Consider the following 20,000-nt stretch of genomic DNA (forward strand, 5'->3'; position numbering starts at 1 on the left):
GGCCGGAGTGAACCACGCTGACTTATTTACCTCAGAGCGTCAGGTTTACGTTTGTGTGTGTGTGTGTCACACACAGATTTGGACCTTTTTAAACAGGAAATATTAAAATAAAGTACATTTATTTGTTTATTTCACACACAGTACCTTTTGAGACTTTAGTCTCAAAAATAAAAAGTATCTCGGAATGACTTATAATTTACAATCATAATAGTCGGTATCGCCCTGAACAAGGATCTGTTGAAAATATTTGCAAATCTCTTAAGGAATAATTTATATGAATTTTTGAAATGTATGACATTATCCATTAACCCTGATGCACTTTGACAGTGAGCTGACTTTAGTCACAAAAACAAAAAGTATCTCGGAATGACTTGAAATTTACCATCATAATAGTCGGCATCGCCCTGAACAAGGATCTGTCGAAAATATTTGCAAACCTCTAAAGGAATAATTTTAATGAATTTTTGAAATTCGGGAAATGATCCATTTGCCCTGATGCACTTTGACAGTGAGCTGACTTTCTTCTCAAAAACAAAAAGTATCTCGGAACGACTTGAAATTTACCATCATAATAGTCGGCATCACCCTGAACAAGGATCAGTTGAAAATTTTCACAAACCTCTTAAGGAATAATTTTAATGATTTTTTAAAATTCTTGAAAAACAAAAAAGTATCTCGAAATGAGTTGAAATTTACCATCATAATAGTCGGCATCGCCCTGAACAAGCATCTGTTGAAAATATTTGCAAACAACTTAAGGAATAATTGTAATTAATTTTTGAAATTCAAGAAATGCTCCATTTGCCTTGACAGTGAGCTGACGTTTAGTCACAAAAACAAAAAGTATCTCGGAATGACTTGAAATTTACCCTCATAATAGTGATGCTTTTTAAACCACTTTTTAAACAGGAAATATAAACATAAAGTACATTTATTTGTTTATTTCACACACACACAGAGTTGTTTGGCCTCAGGAGTGGAAACATCAGCCTTTTTATCTGTGCTGCTGCAGCAGCTGAGCTTTAATTCACTGATTGATGATGATGATGATGAGTCTCAGGTGTGAGGAGGCAGCAGGTAAACAAGAGGCCACGCCCCCTGACACTCACCCACACAGAGAGGACTTTTATTTTCTCCTGCAAATTTTCCCTCGTGAAAGACATTTCTGATCTTCCTGTGTTGATATAAAGTGAAATAAACAGATATTTAATTCACATAGTGTAGTTTTTCAGAGTTCTATGACTGGAACAATGTGTCTGTTGTTGTTGTTTTTGTTGTTGTCGTGTTTTTAAGGAGTTAAACTTCATGAGGACATATTGTAGTTTTAGCTTATCGGATGAGAATATATTGTAGTTTTAGCTTATTAGATGAGAATATATTGTAGTTTTAGCTTATCAGATGAGAATATATTGTAGTTTTAGCTCATCATTTGAGAATATATTGTAGTTTTAGCTTATCAGATGAGAATATATTGTAGTTTTAGCTTATTAGATGAGAATATATTGTAGTTTTAGCTTATCAGATGAGAATATATTGTAGTTTTTGCTTATCAGAAGAGAATATATTGTAGTTTTTGCTTATTCGATGAGAATATATTGTAGTTTTAGCTTATCATTTGAGAATATATTGTAGTTTTAGCTTATCAGATGAGAATATATTGTAGTTTTAGCTTATCAGATGAGAATATATTGTAGTTTTTGCTTATCAGAAGAGAATATATTGTAGTTTTTGCTTATTCGATGAGAATATATTGTAGTTTTAGCTTATCAGATGAGAATATATTGTAGTTTTAGCTTATCAGATGAGAATATATTGTAGTTTTATCTTATCAGATGAGAATATATTGTAGTTTTATCTTATCAGATGAGAATATATTGTAGTTTTAGCTTATCAGATGAGAATATATTGTAGTTTTATCTTATCAGATGAGAATATATTGTAGTTTTTGCTTATTCGATGAGAATATATTGTAGTTTTAGCTTATCAGATGAGAATATATTGTAGTTTTATCTTATCAGATGAGAATATATTGTAGTTTTATCTTATCAGATGAGAATATATTGTAGTTTTAGCTTATCAGATGAGAATATATTGTAGTTTTAGCTTATTAGATGAGAATATATTGTAGTTTTAGCTTATCAGATGAGAATATATTGTAGTTTTTGCTTATCAGAAGAGAATATATTGTAGTTTTTGCTTATTCGATGAGAATATATTGTAGTTTTAGCTTATCAGATGAGAATATATTGTAGTTTTAGCTTATCAGATGAGAATATATTGTAGTTTTATCTTATCAGATGAGAATATATTGTAGTTTTATCTTATCAGATGAGAATATATTGTAGTTTTAGCTTATCAGATGAGAATATATTGTAGTTTTATCTTATCAGATGAGAATATATTGTAGTTTTTGCTTATTCGATGAGAATATATTGTAGTTTTAGCTTATCAGATGAGAATATATTGTAGTTTTATCTTATCAGATGAGAATATATTGTAGTTTTATCTTATCAGATGAGAATATATTGTAGTTTTAGCTTATCAGATGAGAATATATTGTAGTTTTATCTTATCAGATGAGAATATATTGTAGTTTTAGCTTATTAGATGAGAATATATTGTAGTTTTATCTTATCAGATGAGAATATATTGTAGTTTTAGCTTATCAGATGAGAATATATTGTAGTTTTATCTTATCAGATGAGAATATATTGTAGTTTTAGCTTATCAGATGAGAATATATTGTAGTTTTAGCTTATTAGATGAGAATATATTGTAGTTTTAGCTTATCAGATGAGAATATATTGTAGTTTCTTTCGTCCTCTGTGACTCTAAACTGAATATTTTGAATTGGTTTCGTTGTCTTTGACGACGTTAGTTTGGGAAACTTTCGTTTGAGACACTTTAGGAACAAAACAGCAAATCAATTTCCAAAGAAATTGATGAAAATGTGACTCTACACAGACACCAAAGAGACACTTGTTTTGTCGATTGTGGTTCCGTCATGTTGTGAGTCCATATGTGCGCTGGCACAGAGATACGAGAACAAGAGGTGAAACCCAATGAACCCACGGCTCCGTCTCTGCTGTGTCAGGCGGTCTGACCGTCCGTCCGTCCGTCCGTCTGTCCGCCCCCCACCGTCCGCCACCCGCCCGCCCTGACCGCCCCCGCTTCACCACCGCGCGCTGCCTGAATGGACTGATGGCAGCTCAGGTGAGAGCTGGAACGCTGGCAGTGGAAAATGAAACTTGAGGAGGCGAGAGGTTAGACGTGTGTGTGTGTGTGTGTGTGTGTGTGTGTGTGTGTGTGTGTGTGTGTGTGTGTGTGTGTGTGTGTGTGTGTGTGTGTGTGTGTGCGTGTGCGTGTGCGTGTGTGTGCGTGCGCGACGACGCTCCACATGTGGGCGGACGTCAGTGGGAGTTTGCAGCTCGTGCCTCTGATGAAACCCAACAAACTCTGTCAGATTCACGGGGGAAAAGAGATTTTTTTTTTTTTTTGCCATTTCACAAAAACACTCAGCTCATAAAAACACGTGACATCTCAATAATATGTTTTATTATTATTATTATTACCAAGTTTGTGTCATTTTCTTCACCGTTCACCATCTTCCACCAAACCTCATAGTAGAAAATCAGCGTTTTTTAGCTTTCACGGACACAGGGGTTACTGGTCCGCTGCTGCCTCGTGTGGTCACTTTGTGTCACTTAGCTTAATCCGAATAAAGGATTTCTAACGCGGAAGTTTACAAAATAACACAGTTAAAGTGTGTGATAGAAGCAGCAGCGGATTAACAACTCCCGTGTGCTGTGATGCTAAAACGCTGATTTTCTCTATGGGGTTTGGTGCGGGGACAGTTAGCCGTTTGCTATATTCGTAGATTTTAGCAGCTAACGTCGTAGTTAAAGGCGCCATATGTAAGAATGTGGCCAAAAACGGTAACTACATTCAAATTCAAAATACCGTGGTATTTTAGGTTTCGTTTTCTGACGTAAATGGCAACCCGTGGTTGCTCGGTAGCTGAGACTCTACTGACTGCAATGACTGGTAGACGGCGGTAGGTGGCGCCACATGACAAAACATGATTTTGGAGGATTTTATGGCCAGTTGCTTTAGATTTATTACATAGTGCACCTTTAATTATATTATATTATTATTGTTGCCAATTAATGATATTGTCCTTTTAATTTGCATACTATCAAAGTGGATGAACGACGCCACCTAGTGCCCACATTTTACCATTTTTACCCTCTCTGCGCATCAAGGGAAATGCTAATTTGTGTTATTTGCTGTTATAAAATGCCAAGAAAAATACACATACCTGCGTATTATGAATGAATTGAAGTAAACTATCATTATTATTGTGTGTTTAGTATATAGTGCGTATAAAATAACTGCATATAACCGTGTATACGTATCGTCCTCCTCTTCCTTCTGTTGCTCTGTTGTGTTTTCCCTCCTCCCTCCATGTGTCCACCCACACTAACCTAACATGCTCTGTGCCCCAGGCTTCTGTGTGTGTGTGTGTGTGTGTGTGTGTGTGTGTGTGTGTGTGTGTGTGTGTGTGTGTGTGTGTGTGTGTGTGTGTGTGTGTGTGTGTGTGTGTGCGTGCGTGTGTGTGTGTGTGTGTGCACGCGTGTGCGCGCGTCTTATCGCCGACACTTCTACTGTAACTGCAGCAGCTCCGTCTGCAGCGTGATTCATACAAAAAAAACACCTGACAACAACAACAAGAACAACAACAACGACACATCTTTATATAAAATCTCCAGCAGCAGAGACGGTGAACACACGAGTCACTGATGACAGCGACGACTTTTATGAGCGAGGAACGACGCCACCTGAGAGGACACGAGGAGACGCCGTCAACGTCCACACAACGAGAAACTAACCCCACGAACACACAACGTTCGATGAACGCTCTCCTACGGTTAGATACAACCAAACCAAAACGTTCCCCCAGGGTTAGGGAGGAGCCTAACGTTCCCTCAGGGTTAGGGAGGAGCCTAACGTTCCATAAACGTTGAGGGAACCAAAAAACTGGATGCACCGTGGTTTCCACACAAAGTTCCCGTCTGGTTGGATTTTGAGAGGTTGTGACAAGGTAACATTAGGGGAACCTTCTGGGAACCTTTAAAAAAGGTTCTCTTAAGGTTGTGTGAAGGTTGTGACAAGGTAGCATTAGGGGAACCTTCTGGGAACAAGGTAACATTAGGGGAACCTTCTCTAAAGGTTTTATGAAGGTTGCGACAATGTAACATTAGGGGAACATTCTGGGAACCTTTAGAAAAGGTTCTCCAAAGGTTGTATGAAGGTTGTGACAAGGTTACATTAGGGGAACAGTCTGGGAACAAGGTAACATTAGGGGAACCTTCTCCAAAGGTTGTATGAAGGTTGTGACAAGGTAACATTAGGGGAACAGTCTAGGAACAAGGTTACATTAGGGGAACCTTCTGGGAACCTTTACAAAAGGTTATCTAAAGGTTGTATGAAGGTTGTGACAAGGTAACATTAGGGGAACCTTCTGGGAACCTTTAGAAAAGGTTCTCTAAAAGTTGTATGAAGGTTGCGACAAGGGTACATTAGGGGAACCTTTCACAAAAGGATCTCTAATGGTTTTGTGAAGGTTGTGACAAGGTAACATTAGAGGAACCTTCTGGGAAGCTTTAGAAAAGTTTCTCTAAAAGTTGTATAAAGGTCATATATCAGTGTTAACATTCATGCTAACGTTGTTGACTAAGTGTTGTTGTAGTAACTCTAAATAACCAGGTTTCAGCCGTAGCTACATGTTTCCTGTCCTTTTCCTGTGCTAATGTTTATGCTAACGCATTTAGCCACTGTCTTCTATCGCTAAATGTCCACATGTCCACATTTCAGTTGTCATATATCAGTGTTAACGTTCATGCTAACGTCGTTGGAGACTGAGTGTTGTTGTAGTAACGCTAAATAACCAGATTTTAGCCGTATTTACGTGTTTCCTGTCCTTTCTCATTGATACTGTCTGTGCTAACGTTGTTGGTGACTGAAATATTCTGACTCTAAATTCAACACGTCTTTATTCTTTGTGTCTCAAGGCGCTTTGCTGTACACAGTCAGGCAAAAACAAATATATAATATAGAGAGCAGAGAGAAACCTAACAGTTTACACAATAAGCAAACACTTGGCATCAGTCGAGGGAAAAGAAACTGTTGTTTTTACCAGAAAAAAAAAATCTATAACAGAACCAGACACAAAGATGCGCGGCCATCTGCCTAGACCGGTCGTGGTGAAAGGCTTAAAAATCCCAGAAAACATGACGCTAATCAACATTTAGCAAAGGAAATGTCTCATATGTCAAGTGGAGCTAGCGTTGTATAATTCACGTCGCGCTAACGTCCACGTTAGCGTTGAGGATCAGTGTTTTTTTTCCCGCGGCTAACTGACCAGGTCTCACGTTTCCTGTCGCCTCTAAAGTGTTAACGTCCGTGCTAATACTGTCGCTCAGTGTGTCCCGGCGCTCTGAGACGATTCACATGCCAAACTATTTCAGTCCCGCACGCTTTGAACACGTGCTAGCGCCGCTAGCTGCTTTGTTTCCGTCATGGCGAACACACACACACACACACACACAAGAGAGCACAAGAGATGGCTGTTACATTTCAATAAAGTTTTTATTGAAATCCTCGTAATACGATGAAGTCAGAATGGACGTAAAGTGTCGACTAACCTTGCATAGGTTACAGACAAAGATGCTTCACCGACGAACGACGAGCGCCGCAAACCGCGGCGTGAACCCAGCAGAAAAAAAAACGTACAAAAACAATAACAAATAAATAAATAAACAAATAAATAACCGAACGGAGCAGACGCACTGCAGAGCGAGCGACTCCAGGGTTCACAGAGAGAGCACATAGTTTGTTTGTTTGTTGTTGTTTTGTTGTTGTTGTTGTTTTCTTTTGACTCTTCTTCGTTCAGTCGAGACTTTGGCTTCTCACAGAAAGTTCAGACAAAAACAGAAACAAACGATTGAAGACAACGACATCAATGCATTTTTTAGTCGTAGCGTTTCCTATTTGTTTACGTGTGTCTTTTTCACTCTTAAAACCTAGAAAGCTGTTTTGTAAATATCAACAAAACATTTGTTTACTTGTTGCTAAAAAAAAACATCGGTGGACGGCGTCGTCCAAAATGTCTTATTCTTATCATTATTATTATTATTATTATTATTATTATTATTACTGCTTCTACAAATGATGGATAAACATCGACAGACAACGTTGAAAATCTCCTCCGATGCTCTGTTTTCATGACTTATGTGACCAGTGACGTAGCTTTTTTTGTTTGTTTGTTTGTTTGTTTTATAAAATGATAAAATAAAAAACGAGTTGCGTCATTTTTTTTTGTTTTATCTGCAGCTCCGTGGATTTTGTTTTGTTTTGTTTTGTTTTGTAACAGGAGACCAAACGGGGATTTCACCGTACGCAGACGACTCTCTGCTATTTGTTTGCAATTTGTGCTATTTGTGCTATTTGCGTTTCCTTCTTAGATGAGATATAGTAGCATATTTGACCTCTTTAATTGACCGGTTATTTTTTATTATTCATGGCAGTTCGGAAGCTTGGAAAATATTCATATTTACCGTCTTTTTTTTTTTTTACCGCATATCGTCAAAACTGCTGTTGTTTTTGTTTAAACGTACGTTGTTTTGTTTTATCGAGCTGCTCTGATGATAAAGAAACAACGAGGAAAAAACGCGATTTTGGTCCTTTCACTGGGTAATAACGCGACAGACAGACGTAAAATAAAATGAAATAAAAACAACAACACGACCGCCTACCCTGATGTTTATCCTCTTTTTTTATCGCTAAATTCAAACAAACAAAAATAGAACTTTTGGGGAAAATTTTGGTTTAAAAAAAAAATAAAAAATTGTGAAATCTCTCTGTTTTACATGAAGCACCTTCCGTGATTAAAAGAGGAAATAAAAAATGAGACTGAAAAGTTGATTAAAGGGTTTGGTTGAACTGTTTGAGGTCGATGACACACGGCTGATGCACATTTATGTCGGGAAAGTGAGTCCAAGTTGGCTTTTTAGACGATAAAACAAAGAAAAAATAGACATTTGAGTGAAAATAAACGGATTATCTCACTCTGTTTTACTCAAATTCTTGAAAATGATTATTCGGGTCATAGAATGTTGCTTAAAATTCACCTCATTGAAGAATTAAAACCCCGACTTTGCACAAACAATATACCAATTCCTGGCCTGATGTTAATCTTCTAAACATATATTATAATATAATCAAATTAGCTTAATTCACATGGATCAAGAACAAGATTTTTCTTTAAAAATGTGTAAAAGGCTCAGAATTCTTAAATTGTTGCAAACAAAACACCAATATTTGAGTTAGAAATGCAGCTTTATGCTCCTTCCACTATAAATACTGTTTAAAGTGTTTTGTTATTTCAATAATTCTGCAATTTTAAACTTGACTTTTTACAATCCTGAGCCACTCAGGTGTTTTTCAAACACACTGATGATCTTCAGTCTAATCAGGTTCAGTGAAAACACCTGAGTGTTTGAGTGGAGCAGAGGTTTTTAAAGGACGCGGCGAAACACCAGCGTTTCTCCTCAGAGGTGAATTCGAATTTTAGAAATCGTTTGGTGTTTAAAAATGCAGAAAATCCAACATTTATGTCGGGAAAGTGAGTCCAAGTTGGCTTTTTAGACGATAAAACAAAGAAAAAAAATAGATATTTGAGTGAAAATAAACGGATTATCTCACTCTGTTTTACTCAAATTCTTGAAAATGATTATTCGGGTCATATAATGCTGCCTAAAATTCACCTCATTGAAGACTTAAAACCCCGACTTTGCACAAACAATATACCAATTCCTGGCCTGATGTTAATCTCCTAAACATATATTATGATATAATCAAATTAGCTTAATTCTAGCTTAACTTTTCTGTTTGTCCACTAGCTTGCACAAGAAAAAGGCTCAGAATTCTTAAATTGTTGCAAACAAAACACCAATATTTGAGTTAGAAATGCAGCTTTATGCTCCTTCCACTATAAATACTGATTAAATCGTGTTGTTTTTTCAATAATTCTGACTTTTTTACAATCCTGAGCCACTCAGGTGTTTTTCAAACACCCTGATGATCTTCAGTCTAATCAGCTTCAGTGAAAACACCTGAGTGTTTGAGTGGAGCAGAGGTTTTAAAGGACGCGGCGAAACACCAGCGTTTCTCCTCAGAGGTGAATTCGAATTTTAGAAATCAAACCAACAACATCTGTTCGTCGCTTGGTGTTTAAAAATGCAGAAAATCTAACATTTATGTCGGGAAAGTGAGTCCAAGTTGACTTTTTAGACGATAAAACAAAGAAAAAAATAGATATTTGAGTGAAAATAAACGGATTATCTCACTCTGTTTTACTCAAATTCTTGAAAATGATTATTCGGGTCATATAATGTTGCCTAAAATTCACCTCATTGAAGAATTAAAACCCCGACTTTGCACAAACAATATACCAATTCCTGGCCTGATGTTAATCTCCTAAACATATATTATGATATAATCAAATTAGCTTAATTCTAGCTTAACTTTTCTGTTTGTCCACTAGCTTGCACAAGAAAAAGGCTCAGAATTCTTAAATTGTTGCAAACAAAACACCAATATTTGAGTTAGAAATGCAGCTTTATGCTCCTTCCACTATAAATACTGATTAAAGCGTGTTGTTATTTCAATAATTCTGACTTTTTACAATCCTGAGCCACTCAGGTGTTTTTCAAACACACTGATGATCTTCAGTCTAATCAGGTTCAGTGAAAACACCTGAGTGTTTGAGTGGAGCAGAGGTTTTTAAAGGACGCAGCGAAACACCAGCGTTTCTCCTCAGAGGTGAATTCGAATTTTAGAAATCAAACTAAAAGCTGCCGTTCGTCGTTTGGTGTTTAAAAATGCAGAAAATCCAACATTTATGTCGGGAAAGTGAGTCCAAGTTGGCTTTTTAGACGATAAAACAAAGAAAAAATAGACATTTGAGTGAAAATAAACGGATTATCTCACTCTGTTTTACTCAAATTCTTGAAAATGATTATTCGGGTCATAGAATGTTGCCTAAAATTCACCTCATTGAAGAATTAAAACCCCGACTTTGCACAAACAATATACCAATTCCTGGCCTGGTGTTAATCTCCTAAACATATATTATGATATAATCAAATTAGCTTAATTCTAGCTTAACTTTTCTGTTTGTCCAATAGCTTGCACAAGAAAAAGGCTCAGAATTCTTAAATTGCTGCAAACAAAACACCAATATTTGAGTTAGAAATGCAGCTTTATGCTCCTTCCACTATAAATACTGATTAAAGCGTGTTGTTATTTCAATAATTCTGACTTTTTTTACAATCCTGAGCCACTCAGGTGTTTTCAAACACACTGATGATCTTCAGTCTAATCAGGTTCAGTGAAAACACCTGAGTGTTTGAGTGGAGCAGAGGTTTTTAAAGGACGCGGCGAAACACCAGCGTTTCTCCTCAGAGGTGAATTTTTTGAATTTAAGAAATCAGACTAAAACCTGCTGTTCGTCGTTTGGTGTTTAAAAATGCAGAAAATCCAACTGACGCACTAAAGTTTAAAATGTCAAATCGTACATATTCTGTGTTCAGGTGTTAAATTATTGAACAGGAGTTTATATAAATGTATTTTTAAAAAAAGCATAAATATCAATATGTATTTAAGCAAAAAAATGAGTTTAGAGGCTGAAAAACGCATCAGCAGCAGCAGCAGCCATTTTGCAGGCAGAGTGACTGATGCCTGTGGTGATGCTCACATATGAGTGTGTGACTGCACTGTGTTCACATCCATCACAGTCGAGTCCACACACACGGTTTTTATCCTTAAAAAAACGACTCATTATTCTCTGTTTTATTATTATTATTATTGTTGTTGTGTCCGGAATCAAATCTACACTCATCATCATCATCATAAGCAGCAGCAGCAGCAGCAGAAAGAAGAAGAAGAAGGATATTTTTTTTTTTTTGGTCCCAGTGATCGCAGCGTGGCAGTGGGTTTTTGTGCAGGCAGAGGGCGCCGTTGAGCTCGAATGACAGACGCCGCCGGCAGTGGCAGCTGAGAGGATGAAGGAGAGAGAGACGAGCCACAGAGCTGCTTATGCTGCTGCTTATGCTGCTGCTGCTGCTGCTGCTGCTTATGATGATGATGCAGATTCAGGCGGAACGCGGAGGTGTTTACGACCAAACCGTACGCATCACGACAAAATGTAGAATATCTCGTAATATAGTCCCTGAACGCCTCTTTTGTTTTTCAGAAACATGTCATTCAGACTGTATTTGTGAGGAAAAAAACGGAGAATAATGAGCACGTGAAAAAATAATCCAGAGCTAAATTAGATTTGTCTGATGTTTCCACCCTGAAAGTTCACGAAACCTGACGAGAAGCCTCGCCAAATTAAAGCAGATAATTAGCTAATGTCGCTAATCCAATCTATGTCTAGACTGATTTGGTCGGTAGTTTGCAAGCTATAAGCTAACAGCTAGCTATGAAGCCGTACCGTTAGTTGGCTAAAAGTGTCACATTTAACAACATACGTCACACACACATCGATCAGCTAACTAGCTTCACTAACAAAAGCTGCTTTCATTAGCCAGTAAACAGTCGCCTCCATTAATCTATGTTGTCGTTAGCGTCCGCGGCTGAATTAAGCTAATTATTGAGTTTACTGTGATTTGGATTCAGAGACTAATTGAGTAATGACGTAGTGAAGCGACGGCTAAATTAAAACCCGGGCTAACGTTACAATGTCATTATCTGCTACTGCTAATCCAATTTACTGCTATTGTCCATTAAAAGCAGTGACAAGAATTTTAAAAAGGCTAGTTTTTATACCTTAAACAAGAGCTATAGTGTCGAGCTAGCTTTGTTGTTGGCTACTGTAGCTGAATTTCTGTGTTTCCTTTTAGTGGCGATAGCTAGCCAATGAGCTAGATTTGTTAGCTTAAAAACTGACCCCAGGAAGTAGTCGTTATGTAGTTAGCTAGGATAGCTAAATATAATAATGTGTCACTGGAATTCAGAGGCTATTTAGCAACAACAGCTAATCCAAAACTTAAATTGTTTTAAAGTTCTTGTTTTCTGAAGCTCTTTGTGTCGCGTCGTGTGAAGCAAAGTTGTGTTTCGCATCATTTCTACGTTAAAAACACCAGAAACTAATTATTTAGCCATAATTATTTTAGTTTGTTTGTGTTAAATGTGCAAAGCAGCCACGTGTCATCATCATCATCATCATCATCATCATCCAGGGAAATATGGGATTATAGTTTGGTGTTTTCAGGATGTGTATAAGTATATATACATATATATGTATATATATATATATACATATATATAGTGCATGTTTATGGCAGGAGAAGTGAAGCTGAGCGTCGTCAGCTCTTTGTTTGTATCGGGAGGCACTTTAGTCAAATTCCATAATGAGACGGGGGTTGAAGGCACTAGAAACTAATTCTTTTTTTTTTTTAAATAGATCTATGAAATTTGTTAAATATTTCCACTTTTTTCCTTCTTGAAACTAAATAAAATTAAAAAACAAGAAAAACAACGTAAGGGGGGAAGGAGGTCACAAGTCACATAAAATGATCCCATGCACTTCATCGTCAAAGATCAAAGCTTTTGCTAAATGGATGTATTTTCTGAAAGTGTCATTTTTAAAGAGGTGGTCTCTTCTTCTTTTGTTTTTTTTTTGTTGTTAAGTTAGTTTCTTCTTCTTCTTCTTCTTCTTCTTTATTGTTGTCCCGTCTGGCTGTTTTTGCTCCATCATGCACCACGTCCCGTTATTATTAGCTTGACAATCGCGAAGGAGGATCTTCCCGCCGTCCCCACAGCGCCCCCCGAAGTGTCCCTCCACAACTGCAAGCAATTTTTAATACTGACATCATGCATTGAGTATACGTAGCTAATTAGGCCTTAATACGTGAGTATTTTTTTTTTTTTTCTTTGACATGCCGTGATCTCCGAGACAAAAAAAAAAAAAAAAAAAAAAAAGTGTTCCTGTTCCCTTAACATTCAACACTTAGATGGCGTGAAATAATCCGAATAAATAAGCCAGTGCACTTTTGGTGAAAACAAATGAGGCAACGAAAAAAAAAAAAAAAAAAAATTAAAAAATCCGAGAGGAGAAAAATGAAGAACTGTAAAAAATAAGAATGAGGTAACATCGTGTGCATGCCGATATAAGAGAGAAGAGTCTCCACATGCTTCTATATAAAGGAGTGTTGCATGGCATCAGAACAGGGGAACCTCCAGCCGACCTGTAGCAGCAGCAGCAGCAGCAGCAGTGCAGATAATCCTCCACCAGGGGGCCCCCGGCACACTTCTACTTCCTGTTTTTTGTTTGTGATAAGGTGCCTGAAAAACGTTTTTAACATTTTTCCTGGATGTGCTGTAGAAAAAAAAAAAAAAAAAAAAAAATCAACTGTAATCCACTTAAAAATGCGTCTCCTCCTCGGGGGGGAAATGCGTCGTCCTCGAAAACGCGTTCGTCAGAATCTCAGATGGGCTTTGTCGTCGTTGTTTTTTTTTTGCGAGGTGTGAAGGAGGCGCGTGTTTTTGATAAATTCTTCATCGTCTGAGGCCTAAAAATAACACAAAAGTCTCTCGTTTCTTTCGTCCGACGCTCAAAACGACGACGACGCCTGCTCTCCGTCTGTTTGTGAATATTTAACGCGACTATATTTACAGCTTTTGACGTCGGCCGCGCCGGATTCAAAGCGTCGGACGACGGATGTGCGGTTGACGTGACGTTAAAAACCCTAACGCGCTAACCTTTAACTAAGCTCGTGCCCATCGCAGACAAGAATACCCTGTACTAAGTTAGGGTCACGTGATTATTGGGTTGTTTTTCTTTAAGACTTTGTGGCCTGGTCCACTCTGAGAATAACAAACTGACCGTTATGTGCAAAACGTGCGGGTTTTCTGAGGTTGGGCGTCGGTTCACATTCAAATCAGTGCCAGTACCCGACTGTACCATGCGCAGTTTAGGGTGCGTTCACGCCCGCTAGTCGGATAAGTTGGTCCGCGCCTGATGTTTTTTTCCCATCTGTGATCAGAAATGCTATTGGTTATTGGTCAGATATAGGCTACATTGTGGAGTTAGCGTTTAGTCTCCCAAAGATATCATCAACAATCTCCTTTGAGGATCTGAGAGAGCAACGTACTGTGGGACGACGTATACCGTCCACTTGCCAGGCCCCATCTTTTCGTCTTCCACAGGTAAGATAGCTCATTTTAGCCTAGCTAGCATCATTATCCCGGAGTGCCGACTCACCACAGGTACGGCCCAATCGGTTTTGGTGTGACAATGCTCAGCTAAACGTGCTAGTTTGCCTTAGGACGATGAAGAGATGGGACCTTCCATTCCCATTTACCAGATCTAGACCACATCTTTCAACCGTACTACGGGATTTAACCCACCAGCAGGTTAGGGTGTGTTCACACCCGATAGTCGGCTAAGTTGGTCCGCGCCTGATGGATTTTTTTCCCATCTGGAAAGGTTATGTGATAAGAAATGCTATTGGTTATTGGTCAGATATGTAGGCCAAATCGCGGAGTTAGCGTTTAGCCACCCAAAGACATCATCAACAATCTCCTTTGAGGATCTGAGAGAGCATACTGTAGGACGACATACCGTTCCTTCAGGTCTTGAGGCCCCATCTCTTCGTCTTCCACAGGTAAGATAGCTCATTTTAGCCTAGCTAGCATCATTATCCCGGAGTGCCGACTCACCACAGGTACGGCCCAATCAGTTTTGGTGTGACAATGCTCAGCTAAACATGCTAGTTTGCCTTAGGACGATGAAGAGATGGGACCTGCCATTCCCATTTACCAGATCTAGACCACATCTTTCAACGGTACTGCGGGATTTAACCCAGCAGCAGGTTAGGGTGCGTTCACACCCAATAGTCGGCTAAGTTGGTCTGCACCTGATGGATTTTTTTCCCATCTGGAAAGGTTATGTGATCAGAAATGCTATTGGTTATTGGTCAGATATGTAGGCTACATCGCGGAGTTAGCGTTTAGCCACCCAAAGACATCAACAATCTCCTTTGAGGATCTGAGAGAGCGTACTGTAGGACGACTTATACCGTCCCCTTCAGGTCTTGAGGCCCCATCTCTTCGTCTTCCACAGGTAAGATTGCTCATTTTAGCCTAGCTAGCATCATTATCCTGGCGCGCGGACTCACCGCAGGTACGGCCCAAGGGTTTATGGGGTGACGATGCTCAGCTAAACGTGCTAGTTTGCCTTAGGACGATGAAGAGATGGGACCTGCCATTCTCAGGCCTCATCTCTTCCTCTTCCACAGGTAGGATTGCTCATTTTAGCCTAGCTAGCATCATTATCCTGGCGCGTACTGCCCAAGGGCTTTTGGGGTGACGATGCTCAGCTAAACATGCTAGTTTGCCTTAGGAGATCAAGATCAAGACCACATCTTTCAACCGTACTACGGGATTTAACCCACAAGGGTTTGATTTAACCGCACAAAAAAACAAAAGAGTGGTGTGAACACACCCTTAATGTGTGAAACGCTAAGTCAAACCCTCTCAACTTCAAAGCTGAGAACATGTATTTAGACCCATTAAAATAAGTAGGCTAGCATAAGTGAGCCACTCTCGAGATGCGTCTTCAGGTACTTAAAATTTGGCACTGATTTATAAAATGTGAATTAATTCAGTTCCGTACCCAACCTTCGTGGTTCCTTTTGACCGAATTCGGTAACTCAAATAATCAGTAATTTATCAAAAACGCTCCCCTGACACCTGCCGGTTGTCGTCCCACAGCCCAAACAGACCTAACTTGGGCCGATCCTCTTACAAAGTCATCGTGATCGAATGTGTCAATGCAAAAAAAACAAAAAAAAACGAGAGAATAAAATGCACCAATGGAGGTAAAGCATCCAGATATTTCTACAATATTTACACCGCGGGCGCGTCGGACGCTGCCTCACACGTCGGTGAGCAGCTTCCCCTTGTTCACACAGTTCTGGCTCGGCGCCATGCAGTTGGCAGTTCTAAGGTTCGCTTCCCGAAAGTTGTCGATGCTGTTTTTCAAGTCCTCGTCGATCTCCATGTACTCCGACTTGCTGACCACCGACGAGCTCCGGCGGCTGGAGTTGGTGTCCGAGGCCAGGTTCTGGTGGCTGACGTTGAGCAACAAGGCCTGCTCCTCGCCCTCCGTCTCCCGGTGGTAGAAGTAGTTGAAGTTGGACACGATGACGGGCACCGGCAGCGCGATGGTCAGCACGCCGGCGATGGCGCACAGCGAGCCCACGATCTTCCCCCCGATGGTCACGGGGTACATGTCCCCGTAGCCGACGGTCGTCATGGACACCACGGCCCACCAGAAGGCGTCGGGGATACTGGTGAAAAAGGACTCCTTCTCCTCGGCCTCGGCGAAGTAGACGGCGCTGGAGAACAAAATCACGCCGATAAAGAGGAAGAAGATGAGCAGGCCGAGCTCCCGCATGCTCGCCTTCAGAGTTTGCCCGAGGATCTGGAGTCCCTTTGAGTGCCGGGACAGTTTGAAGATCCGGAACACTCGCACCAGACGGATTACCCTGAGAATGGCCAGCGACGTGGCCTGCTCCCCTCCGCCTTTGCCGGCGCTGGCGGTCGCCGTCGCGGTCACCGTCGCCGTGGCCGCGTCCTGGTCGTCGGCCAGCTCCGTGCCCAGCGTGATGAAGTACGGGATTATGGCCACGATGTCGATGGTGTTCATCATGTTCTTGAAGAAGGCCGCTTTGCTCGGGCAGGCGAAGAAGCGCACGATCAACTCGAAGGAGAACCAGATGATGCACAGCGTCTCCACCACGAAGAACGGGTCCGTGAGGACGTTTGGCTTGTAGTATATCGTCATGTTCCCCACGATCCGCATCCGGTCGTTGGGGTCCTCCTTCAGCTCGGGGAGAGTCTCCAAACAGAATATGACTATTGAAATGAGAATAACCATCACAGAGACGATGGCGATCCCCCGAGCAGGTCCGGAACTCTCCGGGTGCTCAAAGAGGAGCCAGATCTGCCGCTGGAACTCCTTCTCCGGCAGCGGGCGCTCCTCTTCCCGGATAAACCCCTCGTCCTCCCGGAATTTCTCCATCGCTTCTGCGCCCAGTTCATAGAACTTAATCTCCTCTGAGAACATATCCAGAGGAACGTTCACGGGCCTCCGCAGCCGACCGCCGGATTGGTAGTAGTACAAGATGGCGTCGAAGCTCGGGCGGTTGCGGTCGAAGAAGTACTCGTTCCGCAGCGGGTCGAAGTACCGCATCCTCTTCTTGGGGTTCCCGAGGAGGGTCTCGGGGAACTGGGCCAGGGTTTTCAGTTGGGTCTCGAAGCGAAGCCCCGAGATGTTGATGACCACGCGCTCGCAGCAGTCGTGGTCGTCGTGGTCGTCGTCGGGCGGGTACGGGTCCTGCGGGTGGCCCGGCAGGGTGGAGGTCTCGTCCATGTTTTCTGTGGACACCACGGTCATCCTTCCTGGCGGGCGTAGGACGGGAAGAGGAAGTGGTAGCAAGAGGAGGAGGAGGAAGAGGAGGAGGAGGACGAGGAGGAGTTGGGGGGCAGGTTGAAGGGCAGGAGCTCCTAGTGAGACCGGGATCTGCGGATCATCGTCGTCGTCGTCATCGTCGTCTCCTCGCTGAACATCTTCTGTCGGTGCTTCATCCGTCACCTGGAAAACAGGAAACCAACCAAGTCTGGTGTTAAAAAAAAAAAAGAAGAACAGAAGCTTCCTGTTTGTCAGAGAGAGAGAGGGAAAAAAAAAACACCCTGCAGTCTGTGCTGCAACTGCTGCTGTATATTTTACCGCATACATCAGCATTCAAGTTTGCGGTCCTGCCGCGGTTCCCACTCGTTTTCACACGTTTCCGCGAACCAACGAAATGCGACAAGAAGAAGAAGAAGAAGAAAAAAAACCACGACACGTACCTGTGCAGAGTTCGGAGCAGACGTCGTCGACGCCGTCCCTCAAAAAACGTCCACCTGCACCACAGCCGGGAGGGTGGAGGGATCGGGGGGTGGGGGGGTTGGCGGGCGGCAGGGGCTTTTAATACCGATATCCCTTTACAGTATCTCTGAAATATTAATAGACTATGTTGTCTTGGTCAACATCCGTATCCTCTTGGTGTAGGTTTTCAGCGTCGAGCGGAGCAGAAGTGGAGGAGGAGGAGGTGAAGGAGGTGGAGGAGGAGGAGGAGGAGGAGGAGGAGGAGGAGGAGGAACGGCGGCGGCGGCTCAGCAGCAAAAACCCGCACTGACAGTTTCCGACGAGGACCATGCTGGAGAAAGGAGGAGCACAGATGGAGGGGATGGATGCGATGGAGGGAGGATCGGACACTGCAGCATCAGCACAATCAGCCTTGTTTTGTTCCTTTCCTTTTCCTTTTTTGTTCCTCCCTTCCCTTCCTTTCCTTCCTTTCCTTTCCTTCTGCGGTGTTAAAATAATCAAAAACACATAAATCAATTAAAAAAAGAGAAGGAGCCGCGAGACGACGACAACAGCAGCAGCAGAGGAGGAGGAAACACGTCTGTGGTCATTTAGAAGCATATTGCAGGATTTCGTGGAGAGTGAGAGGAGAAGTGAGTGAGAGAGAGAGAGGGAGGGAGGGAGGGGTTAGAGAGAGAGAGAGAGAGAGAGAGAGAGAGAGAGAGAGAGAGGAGGAGGAGGAGGAGGGGTGAGAAAGTGGAGAAGAGGAGGTTCGACGCAATGCAGACACACTGTAACACAGTGGCTGCTACAGTACTGTGTGTGTGTTTATTTTCTTTATACTGTGTATTTATACACGCTTATATACGAATTTATATATATATATATATATGTATGCATATATGTGTGTGTGTGTTTCAGGTATTGGTCATGTCGTGGGGACCTCTCGTCCTTATGGGGACAAATAATAACAATAATAATGACATTTTTAAGGTGTTATGGTTAAGGTTAATAAGGCTAATATTTTTGTTAAGCTAGCAGTTGTTACCGTGTGGTTAAGGTGAACGATAATGGTAAAAATCTCAAGTCAATGTCGTGTCCTCTCGAGTCCAGGGAAACCAGACTGTGTGTGTGTGTGTGTGTGTCATAAACACTGACCTTGTCAGGAGACCAAAAACCTGGTCCTAGTGAATGAGAACCAGAACCCGGTTTAGCGTTAGCATGGCTACGTGATGTAGCGTCAGGACCAGGACTCCTTTAACCATTAAACAATGATATTATTAATAATATTAATGATGATGATGATGATGATGGTGCAGCTGTTCCTAATAAAGCGGCCCCGTCACCATCATCATCACCATCGTCATCATCACCATCATCATCATCATCAGACTCTCTTCCTCTTATGTAATCGCGTTGTCATTCAAACTCACTGCAGCTTTTTTCTTCACCTTCAGCAGCAGGAAGCAGATTTTTCACCGCGCTCCACTTTGCGACAGTCGCCCGCTCCGGCTGTGTGTCGGCGGAAATGCACTCGTGTTGCCATGGCAACAGGGAGAAAGCAGCGCCATACCCCCCCCCTCCCCCCCAAAACAAGTTTATTTATTTATTTACTCACTTGTTTCGTCCTGTATTATAGACAGAAACAATGGATTTATTTTAAAAAAGAAATAGGGGTTCCCAAAGACTGGGTCGGGACCCACAAATGAGTCGCAGGAGACTTTTTCATACACTAAGGTTCAAAAGTTTATACAATTTGTTTGTGTTTTCCATTAAAAGTCAGACTTATTCATCAAAAGAGTTGGAATATTTTTATTTTTTCTTTCTCAAAAATCGAATTACTTAAAAAGAATTGTTTTCTTTTCTTTCTGAATTTTTTTTCTGAAATTTAAATTGTCTTTCTGAATTTTTTCCTGAAATTTCAAAAAAAATTCTAAATTTTTCCTGAAATTTCAAATTTTTTTCTCAATTTTTTTCTCTCAAAATTTTAATTACTTTCTCAAAATTTTAGTTTTTTTTC

General features: G+C 41.0%; 2 protein-coding genes across 2 annotated transcripts in view; both read right to left on the bottom strand.

Moving 5' to 3' along the window:
- The window catches only part of LOC310938169 (histone H3.2), a gene marked incomplete at its 3' end in the record, with an annotated part of 144,022 nt that overhangs the window by 60,792 nt on the left and 63,230 nt on the right, over positions 1-20,000 (bottom strand). The gene's annotated exons all lie outside the window — the stretch shown is intronic.
- Positions 16,004-17,527, bottom strand: kcna1b (potassium voltage-gated channel, shaker-related subfamily, member 1b; the record flags this gene model as incomplete). Its single annotated transcript, XM_083902624.1, has 1 exon — positions 16,004-17,527. One exon carries the CDS (start codon positions 17,525-17,527, stop codon positions 16,004-16,006), a length of 1,524 nt encoding a protein of 507 aa, XP_083758750.1.

The sequence above is a fragment of the Microchirus variegatus genome (assembly GCF_963457635.1).
Source record: "Microchirus variegatus genome assembly, chromosome: 16".
In the NCBI taxonomy this organism is placed as follows: domain Eukaryota; kingdom Metazoa; phylum Chordata; class Actinopteri; order Pleuronectiformes; family Soleidae; genus Microchirus; species Microchirus variegatus.